This window comes from Gouania willdenowi, chromosome 6, assembly GCF_900634775.1.
Source record: "Gouania willdenowi chromosome 6, fGouWil2.1, whole genome shotgun sequence".
In the NCBI taxonomy this organism is placed as follows: Eukaryota; Metazoa; Chordata; class Actinopteri; order Blenniiformes; family Gobiesocidae; genus Gouania; species Gouania willdenowi.
Genome location: NC_041049.1, coordinates 57,369,420 through 57,390,020, shown reverse-complemented (window position 1 = coordinate 57,390,020; position 20,601 = coordinate 57,369,420). Strand labels below are relative to the sequence as shown.

Below are 20,601 nucleotides of genomic sequence, written 5' to 3'. Positions count from 1 at the left end.
AGTACAGTACGGGACTGACAGAACCCAACACACTCCTACCCTTCATTTTTCTTTTATCTTTATGTCCTCATCACATTAAATCAATACTCTTTTTTTTGGTAACACTTTACAATAAGGGTCCCTTAATTAACCTTACTTAAGGTTAGGTAGTAAGGGCTTTATGGTGATGACATTGACATACACACTCCAAATAAACACTGTAAGTAAATTATTATGAGGGACATTACATTTTACTGTTATAGTAATAAGAGATGCATCCATAAGGATAGCTAATTACATTATATAACATTTAGTAATATTTAAGTTATTTAAGTCCTGGCGGGGGTCTTCTGGGGTCTTCTGGGGCGGGTGGCGCGTGCCGCGCCCTTGCATACCTTCTGGTGCGGCCCCTGCTTGGGCAATCCCCCGTGAGGCAGGGTGTCGGGGCCAGACTAGGGGGCCACATCCCGGCGGGGCGGTCTGGCTTGGCCTCTGGAGGGGGCCCTGGCTTTAAAGAACTGAAGCTTGTGGCGCGGGCGGCATCAGCATCTGGGGCGCCCGGGGGGGCTAGGTTGGGGTGCCTGGGGACCGGCGGGGGGACCCCCAGCCTGGGGGTTGGGGGTTGGAGTCGGTGGCGTTGTGCGCTGGGTCCTTGGCTCCTTGGGGGCTTTTCGGGTGTGTTTATTGGGGGGGGCAATGGCAGCCTCTCGGCTTGGGACCTTGGGGGCGTTCGGGGGACTGCTTGGCCGTGGGGTGGTCGCCGGGGGCCCCTAGATCTCTCGCTCTTTCTGCTGGCCCGACTGCTTCTTCGGGCCCGGGGGCGGCTCATGGGTTTTGCAGTAGCGGCTCTTGGAATCACATTTGTCATGGACGCACTGGCCTCGGGCTGTGGGATAACACTCATACTGGGCTCAACCATAGACACGTTGTTCCCAAATACCTGTTTTATGTAACTTCCACTCACTTCCTCCTCTGCTCACAGCCACCACCATTATTCCTAAGCCGCACACTGGTCACCAGACTGGCTTGATAACACAACAATAAGCACAATATACACAACCACAATTTCACATCACATCACTTGAAACTTATTGATTATTCCCCACCCATTCGTTTTCCTATCTTGTATCCCTCCTCCCTGTTAACTCCCCCCCCACCCCCCTCACCCTGGTGTAACACTGCCCTCTCTTTTTTACATCCTCCCTTTAATAAAGTATTTACCCTTCCCTAGGGAGGGCTGGTGATGGTCACAATTATGCAATGAAATAAATTCATTTATTTAATTGCAATAATAAAATATGCATTGCTGTTAAAAGATTGCACTTCTTGTAGTGTTAACCTTCAACAGCATGTGCAGACAAGGTGAAAAAAAAAAAAAAGTAATATTTAAGTTACTAAGCATTCATTAATGGCTTATTAATACATTAACTGCTATGCTAGTTAATATTAGCTAATACATTATAATAATATTATTAAACTGTTAATTAATGTTATATACGGATAGCCAATTACATTATATAACAATTATTAATGCTTAGTAATGTTTGAGTTACTAAGCATTCATTAACGGCTTATTAATGCATTAACTGATATGCTAGTTAATATTAGCTAATACATTATAATAATTATTATAATATTATTAAACTGTTAATAAATGTTATATAAGAATAGCTAATTACATTATATAACATTTATTGATGATTCTTTGAGTTACTAATTAATTAACTGTTAATTAATGTTAAACAATGCCTTGACTTATTCTAATTAAGGGAGCCCTATTGTCAAGTGTTGCCCTTTTTTCTATTATTGTAGTTTGATAAACGTAGAAGTCTGTATTATTCTAATATCACTTCTGTCACTTCTGTTTTTCTTTACCCAGTGTTACAGCTCAAATGTAATCGTCATGTTTTTGTCCCACTTTAGGTGGAGTTTGACTGTATCAACCCAAAGAAACAGAAAAAGAAGAAAAACTATAAAAACTCCGGAGTCATAATATTGAAGTCCTGTAAGGTGAGGATGGAAATGCTAATTAACATCCTGAAATTAACGTTCATGTTCATTTCCAACCACTAAGGTGCAGCACACTGGAATATGACCAACCTTCATTACATCCACTACAATTTGGTTTTCGGACCCATCACTCCACCGACAGTACCCTGTGCATGTTAACAGAAAACAGAAAAGTCTTCTTAGACTTGAAGAAAGCTTTTGACTCTGTAAACCATCAGATTTTGATATCCAGATTGATTCAATTTAACATCTCAGATCAAGCACTTTTGTGGTTTAAATCTTATCTGGCCCACAAGAAACAGTATGTGGTAGTAGATGATGTCATATGTCCCAGTGTAGATTCTGGAGTTGGTGTTCCACAGGGGTCTATCCTTGGGCCGGTTTTATTCTCTCATCAATAACCGAGCAAATTCCTGTCCAAACGTCTTCTCGCAGATGTACGCGGATGACGCACTAATCTACACTCAAGCAAAAACCAGCCGACCATTGAACAAGCAGCTGCTGCTCTCACAGCTGCTCTATCCTCTGTGCAGAACTGGCTCAAGGATTCATGCCTCATGTTGAACACCAGAAAAACCGTGTGCATGTACTTCTCAAAACGCCATGTTGAAGTAACCACATCAAATGTCTTTCTGAATGGAGTGGAACTTGACCGGGACTCAGAATTTAAATACCTAAGGGTAGTCCGTGATCCAACACTTTGGTTCAAAAGTCATGTCAAAAAAGTGGCACAGGTAGTCAAATTTAATCTTCAAAATAATTTAACCGTAGGTGCTGCTAAAACATACTTTTATTCAATGATTATTTCTCATATTGATGATTACTTGACTACCTGGTCTCGTGCTTGCCCCACAACACTTACAACCATGGAAAGTCTCTATAAAAAGGCATTAAAAACACTTGATAAAAAAACACTATCTTACCCCTGCTGTCATGTTCTAAAGAAAACATAGACTCTTGGATTTTCAAAATATGATCAATTTGAAAATGACCTGTTTGATATACAAGGTTCTACACTCCCTTGTTCCTCCACCACTAAAGACGCACCACCTTCGGTCAGACGCTCCTGTCTGTCCAAGGTGGGAACTTTTGGAATAGTCTTGCTCTAACACTGAGAGAATGCCCTACATATAGTTTGTTTAAAGCCCAGTTGAAAAAATGGCTGTGGGCAAAGCTAAGTTGAACACATTAATGGGTATGTTGTATTTTGTTATAAAGTTCTTTATTCTGTAATATGTACATTATGTAAGATAAGTGAACATGGATGAGTGGTTGTGGAGCTGAATGAATTTGCAAGTCTAATTTGATTATTGTATATAGGGCTTTTGAAAATTTATAGATAACGATGTCCTTACTGTAGATGTACATTTTATTCTGCAGTGTTTTGTGACCCCTGTGTGACCATAGCCCGTGGGACTACGGATGGAAATTACCCTTTGGCTACAATCCGGCATGTTTACATGCATGCATTCCATGTTTGTTCATTAACATGCACTGTCCCAATCAAATAAATAAATACACATCTCCTTTCCTATCCACTTTTCCTTAACTCTTTGAAATGTTTAAGTGGCGGCCATGATAAGGAGCATTTCAATTCTTTATAAGCTAAGCAAAGGAGGCTCAATGCTTCATTTATAACCTCCTTTAGCCTAGGAAACATTGATGCATCCTTTACCTAAGGAGACCAGAAAATACAATTCATTGCGGTGACAACAGTTAAAGGGACCCGTTCATCCGAGCGTTGAGAGAAATTCATGATGACATAAAACAGAGCACTTTGTCATTCAAGAAAAAGGGATCAGAGACATTTTTGGCCACATTATTTTTATTCAACATCTTTAATTCACCTAGGAATACTTTGTGCAGTTGTACATTTGTTTGCCTACAACTTTATGTAGACCAATATCTTGCTTAAATGTAACAATTTCAATTTCATACATCATCATACTTGTTTTGGATCAATTTTGATTATTTTGTTGATTTCTGAGTGGAAGGTGAGTGTGAGCAACCATTCTCAACTATGTTTTTTAAGTTTCTTTTTTGTTCCTCGTAGCCTGGTAGCCTCTTTTCCTTTGATTTACATTCAAACCTTGTGATATTTGAGATTATATCAGCATTTCGAGTCACAGGGGAAGGTTTTATAAATGTGCTTTTAGTAGTCCATTTTTAGAAATGTGTAGTTTTTTCACCACAGCAGACGTCACTTTTGCCACCTTTGCCGCCGTCGGATTATTACGTCACCTAGTGGAAGTGTGTCAGGTTGTCAAAACAACGTGAATGCCTTTTTCTAACTTCTTTAGGAAGTTTCCTAACACTTTTCCTTAACCCTGTGACGTCATCCACGGGGTTAAGGAAAAGTGGATAGGAAAGGAGATAGGAGGGACTGTTCGGACGCAGCCCTGATGTCACACCACAGCAGTTCATATTCTCAGTAGCTTCAATCATATATAATTATTATTTTTTTGAATGCAGTATATATGATTCCAGTGCCAAATAAAAGCGACATTTCTAAAAGTATAATTGTGCTTTGAACGTGTTTCCATTGAACGTTGTTTTGGGCACGAGCCTCATAACTCCCGTGAAATCTCATCCTGCGAGACTTCCCTGCAAAAAGATGGACGAACCTCCTTATAACACTGTGTTCCTTTGTTGTTTCACGTCTAATGTGGCACTAAAAATTTTAAAGTATAATGCCAAGAAATGTCCCGGTCTCCTCTTCTGTTTACACTGGGAGAGCAGTGATCATGTGACCATGTGACCAAGTACATCACGTCATGTGACCATGTACATCACGTTCTGTGTGTTTCCAGAGCACTTTTGCGACACATTTCATTATCGAAACGTCTGAAATTCCTCCCTGAAATTATGAAACTTTTTTACGATATTTGAGTGTTTTTTTTCGAAATTCTGGCATTTCCATGACCAGTTTTTGTTGTGCTATTTAGATTTTGTTCATTTCCAAGACTAATGGAAGTGCAGCTAATGTGAGGCCTGTGTTTGTGTTGGTCCTGTTTTCCTTCTCCTGCAGGTAATGAGGGAATGGCCTAATTGATGATTAGCAGCACCTGTGTCGGTGCTTCTGGAGCATTAAAGAACAGCTGCAGCCAGCTTTGCCTGAATGCTCTCAAACTCATCAATGTGCCGTGCAGTGCTAAGCTGGAGTTGCTAAATGGATAGCAAATAGGCAATAACAAATTACACTTGGCAAGCGCCTATTACATTTTCTTTGGTCTTGTTTAAAGCAGATATCCGGAGTTTCTGAGAAATCTATGTTTATGTATAATTCTTTTGAAACGCGAAAATATACTAGTCTTTTACTACGGTCTACTATCGGTGGTCATTCATATACATTAATGTATATAAGTCCCGCCTTCGTCCTTTAGACCCCTATACAAATGGAAACGATCGCAGAGTGCGCCCAGCCAATAGGTTTCGACATCCTGTTTTTGAGACTGTCAATCAAAGTGAATGAGGAACTGTGCACGAAAACAAGGCTGTGTGTCACAACAGCAAACAGGTCAATATGATCTTGGCTCTTATCTGACCCATAGACCTATTTCAATGTGACCCGATGCGACCTTGTTATGTTCCGCGATGCGCATGCAGAAAAGTAGAGGCGTGGCTTCTGGAAGATTGGGAGAGGCAGTGGAAGGAAGTGAGGCTCTTTGGGGCGGGACATCGAGACGTTTCTCAGAAACCCCGGATAGCAGCTTTAAGATAGTCGAATAGCTTGTGAGATCAACATAAGGCTTTTCTTATCTGTTGGGTTTAAAGTTGAATCAACTTTACAAGCTTCAATTGAAATGACTTCAGGTCTCTCTGTACCAGGCAGCATGTCCACTCCTGGGTTATATAAGACTGCTTTGCCAGAAATAATCCTTGGCTGTGAACATGAGTCCTAACCATCTATTTAAAATTTTGCAGCTTTAAAAAAAAAAAAAAATCACACCAATAAGCTTCAATAATAAAAGCAAGCAGTGAAATACTGCTCTGTGAGCAAGGATGTTGTCTTTTAAATATTTGCAGCAATACATTTTAGGTTTCAGTTTTTTAAAAATGATTAAAACTTTCTTTTGATAAAATCCTAGTAAATAGTTTCCTCCTATTAAGAGGAACAAGTATATCTCCAAGAAGCCCTTCTTCCCTCTTTGTATCGTAATTTCAGTTCTCCTGCCTATAACTGTTATTCAGAAAGCACCTGACAAACATATTAAAATTTTAACCAGAGTCTGTTTAATGGAGTTGAAATAGTTATTACCAGTTTGGATACAGGATGGTTTAGTTCAGGTCACAGCTGCGGCCCCCTGCCTCACATGCAACAGAAAAAGAGGCAGTCTCACACAACAAACACTTAGGCTGCGTCCGAATATTCCCTCCTATCTCCTTTCCTATCCCCTTTTCCATAACCCCGTGGATGACGTCACGGGGTTAAGGAAAGGTGTTAGGAGAGGAGTTAAGAAAAGGCCATCAGGTTTGCTTTGACAATCAGACGCACTTCCACTAGGTGATGTAATAATTTTTTTTTTTTTATTTATTCAGTTCATTTCCGACATGGTTGCAATCACAGAAATTCATTTTGACATTCAGAGCAAAATCACATCATTGTTTTTTTTTTTTTGTTTTTTTTGTCCTTTTGCATGCCGGAAAGGGCGACGGAAAAAAGCATTATGCTTATCCAGATCCGTCCCCTGATTTGAACACAGATAATTTTACATCAAACCTCATTTCTTCCCTTGTCAAGCATTCTCATCTTCTTCATAATTTCATCATTAACGGTTTTTTTTTTTGTCCTTTTTTGTGTGATGCGTTCTCGTCTACAGTCATTGTTCCTGTTGTTACTCCTCCTCACTGTCCTTTTTTCCCGTATCTCCTCGAGCTTTCTTTTCCAGTCGTTGTTTACGTTCCTCCAACTCTCCAAACGAATAGTTCTTCTTCTTTCGGAGTACCTTCATATCCTCTGAAAGTCGCCTCAGCTTACGATCCATCAGAAAGGCACATGCACATACACATACCCCCATCATTAGCAGGCCAAAGATCATGACCCCTAGCAGACGTGCATCCATGACATATCCACGGCCATAATCTGATGGCTGCGAAGGTTAGTGACGTCTGCTGTGGTGTAAAAACTACACATTTCTGAAAATGGACTAAAAGCACATTTATAACACTTTCTGCCGATATAATCTCAAAGATCACATGGTTTGAATATAAATCAAAGAAAGAAAGGCTACCAGGCTATGAGGAACAAAAGTGAAACTAAAGGAACGTCACATTGAGAATGATTGCTCACACTCACTAATATGAATTATGTTGAATAAAACGTAATGTGGCTAAAAATGTCTCTTTTTCTGGAACCATATAGTGTCTGTTTTATGTCAGTTATAATTTGATATGTCTTACAGATAATAAGATTTAGATTATTTAAAGTTGTTCAAGACATATTATTGCATTGGTAATTTAAATGATCTCTTGTCAGCGCTCAGGTGTGCGTGTCCCTTTAAATGTTGTCGCCGCAAAGAATTGTGGGTCAGTATTATCTTGTCTCCTTTGGTAAAGGTTGCATCAGTGTTTCCTAGGCTAAATGAGGTTATAAAGGAATCATTGAGCTTCTTTTTCTGAGCTTAAAGAGAACTTGGACGCTCTTTATCATGGCCACCACTTAAACACTTCTGGGGGTGAAGGAACAGTGGATAGGAAAGGAGATAGGAGGGAATATTCGGACGCAGCCTTAAATAGCGGGAGAGCGGTCCTCCGTCGCCCTTACAATTACATCACAAATAGCGGGAGGGCGGTCCTCTGTCGCTTTTCCAATGACATCACAAATAGCGGGAGAGCGGTCACAAATGATGGTGACAAGGCAGATCTTGATGCGGAGCTGTTAACTTCACAGCCATTGGCGAGCTGCAACATCTCTGTCGTCTCTGTTGGCATATCACACAATGTATTGATGTGTTGATCAGCTGGCACACTTTCTAACTCCTTTCCAAAAGCTAATTAGTGCTGCAGCTCGGAGCCCCGCTGAGGACACATTAAGCTGAAGCACTTTAGATGCTTGTTGGAATGGCACTAAAACCATTTGCTCATGACAAGTTTTCATAATTTAATTTATGCCTTTTTTGTACAATCAAAATCATATATCTATATATATATATATGTATATATAGTATGTCTTAGATTTTTTTTCGACTGAATACTTATTGAAAGAACATGTTCATTAAGTTCAAATGACTCCTAAATAAATGTTAATAGATTACTATTGCAACAAGACATCATCAGTAGTTTAAAACTACCCTGTCTCATGACGGTCTGAACCCAGCTCATGTTACCTATTGGTGGGACTATACAATTTGAGAGTATCAATGATTCCATCGTGTTATACAACCATGGGAAAACTGCGTTTTATTGAATATGTGATCAAATTAATGAAACTCCACTTCTACTTCCAAATAAAACTATAGGCTATTACATAACCCCGGTTCTCTGAGTAATATGAGTTAGATGTCTTACTATGGGATATACTGTATGCCTCCACGCCATTCCTCAGAAGCCCAATCTCATTACGCCAATCCTGATTGGCTGGTGAAATGTAATCATTCGCGGTAGGTAGTCCCACCTACTATAAGTAGAGTGGGCGGATGATACTACGCAATTCAAATAAGCAAACCTCTTCTCTAACGCCCAGCAAGAAGGGTTGTCTGGTGAGACATCTCACTCATATTACTCAGAGAACCGGGGTTATGTAAATAATCTATAGTTCTCTTTCATAATATTTGTTTCCATATCTCACTATGGGATGTGGTAGCTCCTGTATTGCAGACAAGTTTATCACGTGTACACTAGCACTGTTCCGATCAGGACAGGGGAACCGCCCGTGCTATGCACGGGGCGGAGTAATCCAGCCAATAGAACTGGACAAAAGTGAGGGGCGATGACCAGCTTGCCGCAGCACAAATGTCCAGACAGACACTCCTCTGAACAGGGCTAAACCCCGAGTCGAGTGTGCACGCAAGCCCACAGGCGGCTGCAGACCCGTTACTAAGTAAACAAGGTCCGACATGCAGAGCAGGCACAATGGTGAAGCAGGTGTGCTCATGGCTTGTGCAAGTCGGATGCCAGGTACCCCAAGAGTTTGGCTGGGGGGGTCGTGTTCTTTCTGTTCTCAAAGCTGAAAACACAACTGGAGTGATCTCTACATTAGGGATGTAACGATTCACTCAACTCACGATACGATTCTCTCACAATTTATTTTACAAAATGAGACAGTAGACAAATGATGACTGAAAAATATTCATTTTTTTTCCTCAAAATAAAAATAAAAACACTGTACAATTTTTTTATCTTTCATTGTCAAAATAATCCCTTGATAAATTATTGCAAAACAATGCAATTTAAATAAAAATAAATCCTGAATGAAATAAATAAAGAAATAGTACACGTGAAGAAGAAGGCTATTAATTTCAAATCTGGCTCTACAATAAACTATGCAAAACTGCATAGTTTCTTTTCTTTTTGAAAGTGCTTTTATTTGTGCCTTAACAATTGGACTTTAAAACAAATCCCATATCAAAGAAATAATATAAATAAACAAACTATTACTTTCATTCTCTCTTGTTTCTCACTTTCCTCTCTGTCTTCCTCTTACCTTGGATTTCACATGTTCTTTCTTTCTCAAATCTTTCATTTTTTCTCGGGGAAGCCAAAATGCTTCCACGCTTCTGATTTAAAACACGGTAGTGCGTCCTGAATTTCAAATTCTAAATAGATAGCGCCCTTTGCTGTAAAATAATGAATAAATAAAATAATAATAATAAGTTTAGCTAGCTAGCTAATGTAACCGTTAGTTTTATTAAGATCCCCAATAGCTGTGATAACACTCTTATAATATAAGAAAACTTACCCAGTATCACAGAAGCAGGTAGAGATCATGGGGTTTTTCTCTCGTAGCCATTGACCGGTATGTTTTCACTTCGATACTTGTGATGTCCTATTCGTTGGTTATTTTGATATTTGAAATATATCCCTCCACAGCATATTGTAACCACTTTTGCCTGGATCTGGAGGATATCGCACAGGTATTGCTCCAAAAAGAATCACTAACACGCACCGGTAGACTTCTCCCAGCCATTACAGACGAGACGAACTCAGGAACATGACATATGTCCCAAAAGTAAATAATGGAGGCGGGGCTATTGCGAAAGGTCAATTACCTTTTGGAGTCAGTGTAAACCAGTTTATTGTCACTGTTCCATTAGGTTTCAAAGGGAAAATTTCAATGGATGCTATTTATCCTCACTAATAATATATATATATATATATATATATATATATATATATATATATATATATAATGTACATACAAAATAAATTCAACGTTGTATATAGTTATGTGTTATGTGCAATTAAACACTTTAAATGACCCTTTCCCATTTTTTCTTCTGTGTCTCCAGATCATAAGAGACTACACTTTTCTGGATTACATTTTGGGAGGATGCCAGCTTATGTTTACAGTGAGTACAGTATTGTCATATCTGTTTTTCTGCCCCCTGCGAGAATGTGATAATAAGATACACAGAGTTGTCCACTCTGCTCCTGAAAGCTTTAGGAAATACAATTGTGTTTTCTGTTTTCATCTCCCAGTGTTTTAGGTCAGTCACGGATATTTACATTATTCAGAGATAAAAAAAAAAATCACACGAGGGGACAGTGATAAGATGCAAAACACAAAAAACATTAAGTCTTGAGGAGTGTCGGCGTATTGCGAAATGTGGCAGAATTAGTGTTTACCAAAATAAAAGCTCTGAAAATAGCAAATGACTGTGAGATTTAGGTGAGAAGGTAGAAGAAGAAACTGGTAAACAAGAATTGTCAGAAACTGGTAATTTACAAGAGGGAGGGACAGAGAGGGGGAAGCGTCAGCGTCTATTTCAGTCTCCTGTGTGAAGAAACTCTAGTGCCTCCCCGATGATGTCACACCTTCTTTGTGTAACTCAGCGACTGAAAGTAAGACAGAAATGAAATGAGCCCTTTTTCAGAAAAGTCCTCAAAAATCACTCACATGAACTGGTTTAGGATTGGTCCAAGTGTGAGAAAACACACACACACACTCAGTCATATACACATATACTCTACACACCACTGTGCATTTCCATCTTCATCTCTCCAACAATTTCTTAGCTTTGTGAACTAGAACCAGCCCCCAGATGTGACAGATGATGTACTCATACATGCGTGAATGCGCAGGTTTCTACTGGAAGTGTATATTTGAAATGTGCTAGAGAAGAAAACACAAAGTCATTTAATTCTTAAGAACCTTCTGCCATCATTTCCAGTTTTTGAAAAATCAATCTGATCTGCAATTAGCATGAGCTTTATTTTGAATGTTAACCTGACATGTTTTTAATGCAGGAGTTCAATGAGAGAATCCACAGTCAGCAGGCAAGTGTCAATGTGGATGATTTTTTATTTTTTTATTTTTTTCCAGCATATAAACTACAATATATAATACAAACAAAATTTTGTCAAAAACAGTTTTTTGACCTGACCTGTATCAAGGAATCATAACAGCACAAATGCAGAAATCTCTTTGCAGCGTGGGCTACTTTGCTTCTTAAACAGGAGGTTTCTTGATCAAGTCCTCTTCATAATAAACTTAGCTTTTTGTTACATACAATTATTAGTTAACAACAACTGATTACACAACACAATATGCACAACTATAACATCACATTGCACTCTCCCCTTAAAACATTTGACTCTTCCCCACCCCTTCCATTTTCCTACCCTGACTCCCTCTTTCCTGTTCCCTTCCCCCTCACCGAGGTGTAATGCTGTGTTCACACCAAACGCGCTTCGGGTGTCAAAATCGTGTCTCACGCACGTAGTTAGATGCTTGTGCTCATTGAACACAGACGCTTGTCGCCAGCCGTCAAAGATGCTCGGGATGCGCATCGAGGGGGGGCGCTTCTCTGTTCCCGGTGGTGTTCATACAATGGATGATATTGTGGCGATCAGTTATGTTCATAATTCACCCAGTGACTATAAAGTGGTGGGGAACATTGTGTTGAGAAGGCTGTGTTTCCGGTCGGATGTATTTTGGTGTGACTCAGCGTGTGCACTGTAATGTTAAAGGGCTATAGAGAAGTGTGGGTGAATGGAGAATAAAGTTTGGAGTTTCTTGCTGAACACGCCGCCTGTGACTCCCGTTCATCGGCTCTACATTATCGAGAAAGTGGCTTGGCTTTATTTGCTCCTCGGCGCCATTTCTGGATTCACCAGAGCTGCACTACTTCCGTCTCTCCCGGCGCTCACATCTCCTACCAGGACACCAACTACAGGCACTCTATTCCAACAATGCCTGTCCATCTGTCTCCGCCTCCGATTAGTGATTTTTTTTTTCATTATTTTGAATACGTCACGGTTGGGGAATGCTCCTGATTGCCCCAAAAGTTCAAATATCCCAACTCCAGCGTCGGCCGTGTTGGACGCACGTCAAAAGCGTCCGCCGCACGAAAAGCTTCAAAATGCGCCGCACAGGAGGTGCGGAACACGCAGCGTGACCTCTGATGCTCCCTAGAAGCGTGTCCACCATATATTGTGAATGTACACCTGCCGCTTTCGATGCGTTAGAAAGAAAGTTTGGAGTTACAGTGGGGCAAAAAAGTATTTAGTCAGCCACCAATTGTGCAAGTTCTCCCACTTAAAAAGATGAGAGGCCTGTAATTTTCATCATAGGTATACCTCAGCTATGAGAGACAAAATGAGAAAAAAAAATCCAGAAAATCAAATTGTAGGATTTTTAATGAATTAATTGGTAAATCCCTCTGTAAAATAAATATTTGGTCACCTACAAACAAGCAATATTTCTGGCTCTCACAGACCTGTAACTTCTTCATTAAGAGGCTCCTTTGTCCTCCACTTGTTACCTGTATTTTAATAGCACCTGTTTTATACTGATAACGAGTTCAAAGACACCTGTCCACAACCTCAAACAGTCACACTCCAAACTCCACTATGGCCAAGACCAAAGAGCTGTCAAAGGACACCAGAAACAAAATTGTAGACCTGCACCAGGCTGGGCAGACTGAATTTGCAACAGGTAAGCAGCTTGGTGTGAAGAAATCAACTGTGGGAGCAATTATTAGAAAATGGAAGACAAACAAGACCACTGATAATCTCCCTTGATCTGGGGCTCCATGAAGGATCTCACCCTGTGGGGTCAAAATGATCACAAGAACAATGAGCAAAAATCCCAGAACCACACGGGGGGACCTAGTGCATGACTACCATCAGTAACACACTACGCCGCCAGGGACTCAAATACTGCAGTGCCAGACGTGTCCCCTTGCATAAGCCAGTACATGTACGGGCCTGTCTGAAGTTTGCCTGAGAGTATTTGGATGATCCAGAAGAGGATTGGGCGACTGTCATGTGGTCAGATGAAACCAAAATAGAACTTTTTGGTAAAAACTCAACTTGTTTGGAGGAGAAAGAACAACATACCTACTGTAAAGCATGGGGGTGGGAACATCATGCAAAGGGACCAGGACGACTGATCCGTATAAAGGAAAGAATGAATGGGGTCATGTATCGTGAGATTTTGAGTGAAAACCTCAGCAAGGGTATTGAAGATGAAACGTGGCTGGGTCTTTCAGCACAACAATGATCCCAAACACACCGCTCGGGGAATGAAGGAGTGGCTTTTTAAGAAACATTTCAAGGTCCTGGAGTGGCCTAGCCAGTCTCCAGATCTCAACCCCATAGAAACTCTTAGGAGGGAGTTGAAAGTCCGTGTTGCCCAGCGACAACCCCAAAACATCACTGCTCTCGAGGAGATCTGCATGGAGGAATGGGCCAAAATACCAGCAACAGCGTGTGAAAAGTATTGAGATGAACTTTTGTTATTGACCAAATACATATTTTCCAGCATGATTTGCAAATAAATTCATTGAAAATCCTATAATGTGATTTCATTTTGCCTCTCATAGTTGAGGTATACCTATGATGAAAATTACAGGCCTCTCTCATCTCTTTAAGTGGGAGAACTTGCACAATTGGTGGCTGACTAAATACTTACACTGTTAGTCTTGTCTGGCTGTGATCAATTTTACAGCTAATGTTTTTCTCCATATCCATCCAGCTCTATTTTAGATTAGTGAGATGAAAGAGGAAATTCTTGTCCGTATTATCTGCCAGCAGTCAAGTGTCTCAGCTAAAGGTTGGGCAGCTCTCAGCCACAGCACTAACTCTTTACTGTCGCTAAAACTGCAAACATCCAGAATTAGATCATTTTGTGAATATGATTTATTTTTTTTTCCATGTGGATGTAATGGGAACATTTTTGAGCAGAGTGTTGATGAAATATTAGCCTGTGCTTGTGGAGGAAAGAAAAAAGAAAAAAAGGGAATCCTAAATCCTTACAGTTACCGCTTGTGCATTCACACCGACATGAACATGTGCACACACGTAAAGTCATTTCAATACATGCACGCACACACAGAAGGACATAAAGCATTCACGGTGGTCTCTCATTTCTTTGCTTATACACTTCCACTGTCTAATCAATGTACATACATACATACATACATCAGGGTTGGGGTGAATTACATTTCATTTTTCAGTTAAAATTATGTTTCCAATTACCAATGTTCAATTCAATTACGATTACAGTGACAGTGCATTTTTCCAATTACAATTTAATTACAATTATTCTTAATCCTCAGAAGAACAATCACATATACGTTCTCAATTACTTAGCTTGAAATAAAAGTTAACCTTCCTCTTGTGTTAGCGTTCTGTTAGCATGAAAACAGGTCTTAAATCAGCTGTAAAATACACCAAAAACTGATATCTATTATGTAATTTGTTTCTCAGCTCTTGTTAGGCTTCCTAATCAATGGAAATATAGGTTTTTAACATTTTAGGTGTTAGTATACCCATGACTTTTTTCTGTCATTATACCTGTAGAATAATATTTTTTAAATGGTAAAATGTGGGAAAGCTTGATCTGAAACATAATTTAATAATTGTTAACTACATACTGTATGTGTTTTGCATTAAATTTTAATTGACCATTTTTATAGAATTTTCATGACAAATACAATTACAAAGTCAATTATCTGAACTCAGTTTTTTCTTGTTTGCAATTACGACAGAAATAGATTTTTGAAATTACAATTATAATTAAGCCATAATTGTAATTAATTATCAATTGTGCGATTACAGTTATAATTGACATACATACATACATACTCCCAAACCATGGCATCAGCATGCACAGACACTCGTGTGCACACAAATCCGAGCTGAAATTATCCTCGTACAAACATTCTTTGACATCGTTTATAAAACATACTAAACATGTACGGTACTGTCTTCTGAACATGCTTGATATCCGAAGCGTACACACACACACACACACACACACACACACACACACACACAAACACATCCTCTGATTATGCACACTGACTTGGTTTCACCAAATATAATCTCACACAGACGTTCAACCACATCTTATGTAGGCACTACTTTACTCTCATTTTTACTCACATGCAGACAGAAATAGTGGTGTTTTATAACACACACACACACACACACGCACACACACACACACACACACACACACACACACACACACACACACACACACACACACACACACACACACTCAAAGAGAGAGAAACACGTTCATGCCAAAAGAGCTGTTCTGCAGTGTTCACTCATACTTATGTAGCTCTAATCCTAATCTCCAAGAAGGGAAAGTCTCTCCTCAGGGCTGTGGGAGCTGGAGTCGAGAGGAACATTTCTCTGTTGCACACTTCAACACAAACAGACAGCCTGCCTCTACTGAAGGGCTGTTTATGGCTCATTTTAACAGAATTATACCATCATTTGTGTCTTTTTCAGTATTATTTATTGCTGCATAGAATACATTTTATTATTTTTTTTCTGGCAAAAAAAATCCATATTTGAATGTTATGGAAAGTCTGTCGAAAAGACTGTCTTAAAGGCAGATTGTTTTAATAAAAAGTAGCCAATGTTAAGGTATCATATGTCAGTCTTTATCAACATCAAGAAGTCTGAGCTGTGAGAGTGTTACCAGACCTACACTTTGCAGAAAGTTTAAACTATTAAAACGCAACCTTTTTTAAAATAAATAAAAATACATTCAGCGCATAAATAAGTGTGCAGCCTTGTAAATAGACAGCAGCAGCAGAGAGGTTGGTTGTAGTGCATGGTGAAAGAAATGTATAATCTGGTCAGTGTGCAGCAGGACTGGAAACTTCAGCCGACACGTTCCACACAAAAAAAAACACACACACACACACACACACAGCAGCATCCCAAATCTGTCAGTCCTGCTTATTTCTTATCTCACCCTTCTCTGTTTCTGCTAATCTATATGGGTGTTCTTTTTTTTCCATCCATGCCTATCCATAACTCTCCTTTTGTCAGTCATTGTCCATGTTGAACCACAGTATTTGTTGTTTTCTAGCTCTAACACTGGCCTCAAACATAGCAGGGAAGAATATGCAGTGGTTTTGGCTATGTGTTTGAGACGATAAGAGTGGAAGGCAGTGATTGTGGGTTGGTTCCTGTCAGTGCACAGACCTGGATATATCGCCTGAGGAGGATCTTGTCACTGATAATCTCATGCAACAATACATTGTGAGTCAACCCATGTATGTTCATCTGTTGTGTTTGTGTGTATGTTAGCTGAAAGTGCTGAAAGCCTATGTTTATACACACCACATGTCTACACAGTGTCACTTGGTTGATGACATAAAATTAAACCACATTGTGCATTTCAGAGCTTTTGTTTCTATTTTGGGTGTTTTCTTGATGTAGACAATAATCCAGTGGTTATTTCTTCAGTATTACTCATCAAAACTCATTGTGTACCTCCTCAATGTTCCCATTGTTCTTCTTTTCTTCTTTCCTCCCTGAACCCTCTTCTCTCGCTGTGTTTCTGTTAAAGATTTTTAGCAAAAGAAAAGCTATATTTTTAAAAGAGCCTCGTAACTCCCTTGGTCTCCTCTTTTGTCCACACGTACAATATCAAATCGTACAATATTGAATCGTTGTGGCAAATGTCCATTCCTATTTGCCACAATATCAGAGGACTAAACCTGATCTATTGGATCAGTGTTTGAGTGAATGCCGAGAACCACTCCATCTACTGCTCAAATTAAAGGAGATTGGGGGGAAAAAAACTTGGTACCCCTTTACATGATGATGTCTGGCAACAAGCTTTACACAAAATAAAGACCACCTCCATAAATGCACGTTATTGCCTAATCCAATACAAAATTGTACATAGATTACATTACTCAAAAGAGAAAATCAATCAAATGTATCCTGATAGTTCAAACTTGTGGGAAATGTACGGTAGAATGAGGTACGTTGTTACATAGTTACGCACTTTGTCCTAATCTTCAAGGTTTTCGGAAAAATATTGTTTATTATTTATCCAATGTACTGAAGGTGAAAATAACTCCAAACCCACTCCTCGTAATTTTTGGAATATTTCAAAAGACAGAAACTCTTGGTCATGCAGCACGAAGCCTCATATCATATGCATTAATTACTGCAACGAAACGTATTCTTCAACTGTGGAAAGGAAAAGACACCCCTTCTTTAAAAATGTGGGTCACAGAACTCATTGACACATTTCATTTTGAAAAAATAAGGTATGACATAAATATGATTGAATTTGAAACAATCTGGCAACCCTTGATATTCTGTCTTAGAGATAGCTGATATGTGCAGTCTATGGGAGGGTGTGGGTGGGGTATGGGAGGGGTGGGTATTTATTTTATTTTTTTAGTTTATTATTTTGCAATAAGGACACAAGTATTTCTAGTGAAAGCTAAAGATCATGTACTTTTTCTGTACATGTATTAAAAAAAGCCAAATTTTGTCTTCAATGGCTTACAGCCTTTTGTAATACCTTCAATGAATATATTTGAAACAACAATATTAAATCTTCTGAAATTCCGCCTCATGAAAGCGTGAAAACTTTTTAATGAAATGATATTTGAGTGTTTTTTAAAAATTCAGGTGTTTCCATTATTCATTTTATTGAGCTATTTTTGATTCCCAAGGGTAATGGAAACCCAGCGAATAAAACAATAAATCTTCTCTTTGGTCTTTTTTTTTTTGCTCTTCCTCGAACCATTTCCAACATCCTTAGTCAACTATAATAACTAGCCTTCTTCTGCACACATCCAAGCTGTCTCAATCAGGCATCTCTGTTCAAACATTCAAGTTCCGCAATTCTAATCTTGTTTATCCTGCTCATTCAATTCAATTCAATTGAATTATTTTCAATTCAACTTTATTTATATAGCATAAATTACAACAATAGTCATTGTTCAAACAGATTTCAACATCTCCCTTTTCACCTCCACTTTCTCAGGCTTCTGTCTAGTTAGAGCAGCCACTGTCTAGTAATCGAATCCAATACTGTTTTTTTTAACCTTGCTTCAAAGTGAAAGTACACCCCAAGGTTTTTGCTGATCTGCCACTAGGGGGGAATTTAAAAAATAAATGCCTTGATAATGGCCCTTGCTCCTACAGTAGTTAAGACATTTCCAGTCACAGCAGCCCCACCCCCACAGTGCTGCACAGTTTTGCATGGATCTGTCAATTAATGCTCACAGAGGGCTGTTAGAGGAGGAAACCTAGCCCCTCCTCCCATCTTTTATAGGAGGGGCGGGGCCAACAGTGACATCACTAATCGAAAAAGACTTCATTGATCTAATCTCAGCCAATAGCAAAATTCAATTGCAATAGCCAGCGTTCAACCCATAGAGGACAGTCCTTCTGTCATTTTACAACTAAAAAGTCTAAATTTTAAAACTTAGATTAAAATGTAAAGAGTGGGACTAGGATCAATAAATTACATTACCCCATCATATGTATTGAGCAGAAATTAGGGTGTATTTACACTTTAAGCCTAAATGCCATCTTTATCATTCCTGTTACTTGTTGGTGTTGTGCCTTGTCCATTGCTTTGGGTTGTACCCTACTTATGCTGGTATTTGTCTTTCACCTTTGCCATTTTGACTCCTTGTCTATGGATTTTTTTTTTTTACCACCTAGACACATAGAGACAAATTAGCACATAACAATTTACTCTTTAACTCAGTTTAGAAACTCCAGTCCTCTCCTGTTTTGGATGTTTTTATCCGGGTTTCTGCATAATGACACAGTCATTAATTTGAAGCAGCAAGAAATCTTAAACATGCGGGACAATATGGCAAGCCATTTTAATGTGTAATGTCTCAATATGCCTGTCCAGAACTTACATCACAGATATCTATAACATCATTTTGACAAAGCTTGATAACATTTAAATGGGGGGTATCATGTAAAAATCACTTTTTCAAGATTTATATCATGTTAGTGTGTCATTCCCTCCTGAAAAACAAAGCTCTAATATTTCTCAGATTGACTCACATATTTTTTAGTAATCTTTAAATCTCCTGCCAGCAGCCATTTTCCAGCTGTTTTGCTCGAGGGGACGAGGCTCCTCCCCCTCCTATGTTCTCTTTCTTTTTAGTTCAGCCCACAGCACACACCTTGGCAGATTTAGCTTTTAATTTACTTATTTTAAATACTTTTCTAAGAAACCTCTGGCTTATGTTGTCTCTACTCATTTATGTTCACATTAATAATAATAATAAAAAAATAAAAACATTTTTTAAAAACTTGTTCCCCTCCTTGTCACTGTCTGTAAAGCCAAGGCAGCAGCCTCTCCCTCACACTAAGGAGCTACAGAGGGACGGCTGCAGTGGAGTGCTGTGGTTGACACTTTCTACCGGGGCAAAAATAAAGCGGTTAAATTATTGAATAAGCCTACATTCTGTGTGAACTCATCCTTTAGTAACCCCGTAAGATGATCAGTTAAACCATCTATAAGTGTTGCGGCCTGAGGAGAAGTGCTCTCTCTCTCTCTCTCTCTCTCTCTCTCCCCTCGGCTGAACACACACTGTTCCCTGATCATCGTGTCACTCACTGGAGCGATGAAGTGAGGGAATTCAAGCATTGTGTTGAACGGTATAGTGTAAGCTCGCTACAATACATTAGAATGGTTATCAAAGTGATGAATGCTATTAATACAATATTCTGTGTTTAAAGGGGAAGTGTTCATGGGCATGTCAGAAAGCGAAGGAGTTGACAAAGGCAAAATCGTAGCGTCATGGGTTGGGAACCGGAGGGTCACCAGTTAGAGTCCCAGTATGGACCAAAAAAAAAAAAAAAAAAAAAAAAACAGAAGTTGTTCTGGTAGCTGGAGAGGTGCCAGGGCACTTCTCAAGCACTGCCGATGTGCCCTTGAGCAAGGCACTGACCCCCAACACTGATCCCTTCATTGTAAAGCGACCCAGAAGTACCCAGAAAAGCGCTATATAAAATTGATGTATAATAATAATAATACTACATTTCTTTAAAGTTGTTTTTTATATTTGCTGCATTTTTCAAAAATTGAGTGTGCTATAGAATGGTACTATGTGCCTGAAAAAAACACGATACTCCCCCCCCCTTATGTCCAAGTCACAGTTAAAGATATTGCAAACATCATCCTGCCGAGGTGAAATGATATTGCCATTC

At 39.3% G+C, this 20,601-nt stretch overlaps 1 protein-coding gene across 2 annotated transcripts in view; it reads left to right on the top strand.

The window, feature by feature from the left end:
* The window catches only part of cpne2 (copine II), a 71,340-nt gene that overhangs the window by 32,035 nt on the left and 18,704 nt on the right, over positions 1-20,601 (top strand). The window contains exons 9-10 of one of the 2 annotated variants that reach the window (XM_028449574.1): positions 1,903-1,989; positions 10,437-10,496. In XM_028449574.1, coding sequence (XP_028305375.1) covers positions 1,903-1,989; positions 10,437-10,496 — 147 coding nt within the window. The remainder of the gene's footprint in view (positions 1-1,902; positions 1,990-10,436; positions 10,497-20,601) is intronic. The other variant, XM_028449575.1, reaches the window with a different exon arrangement.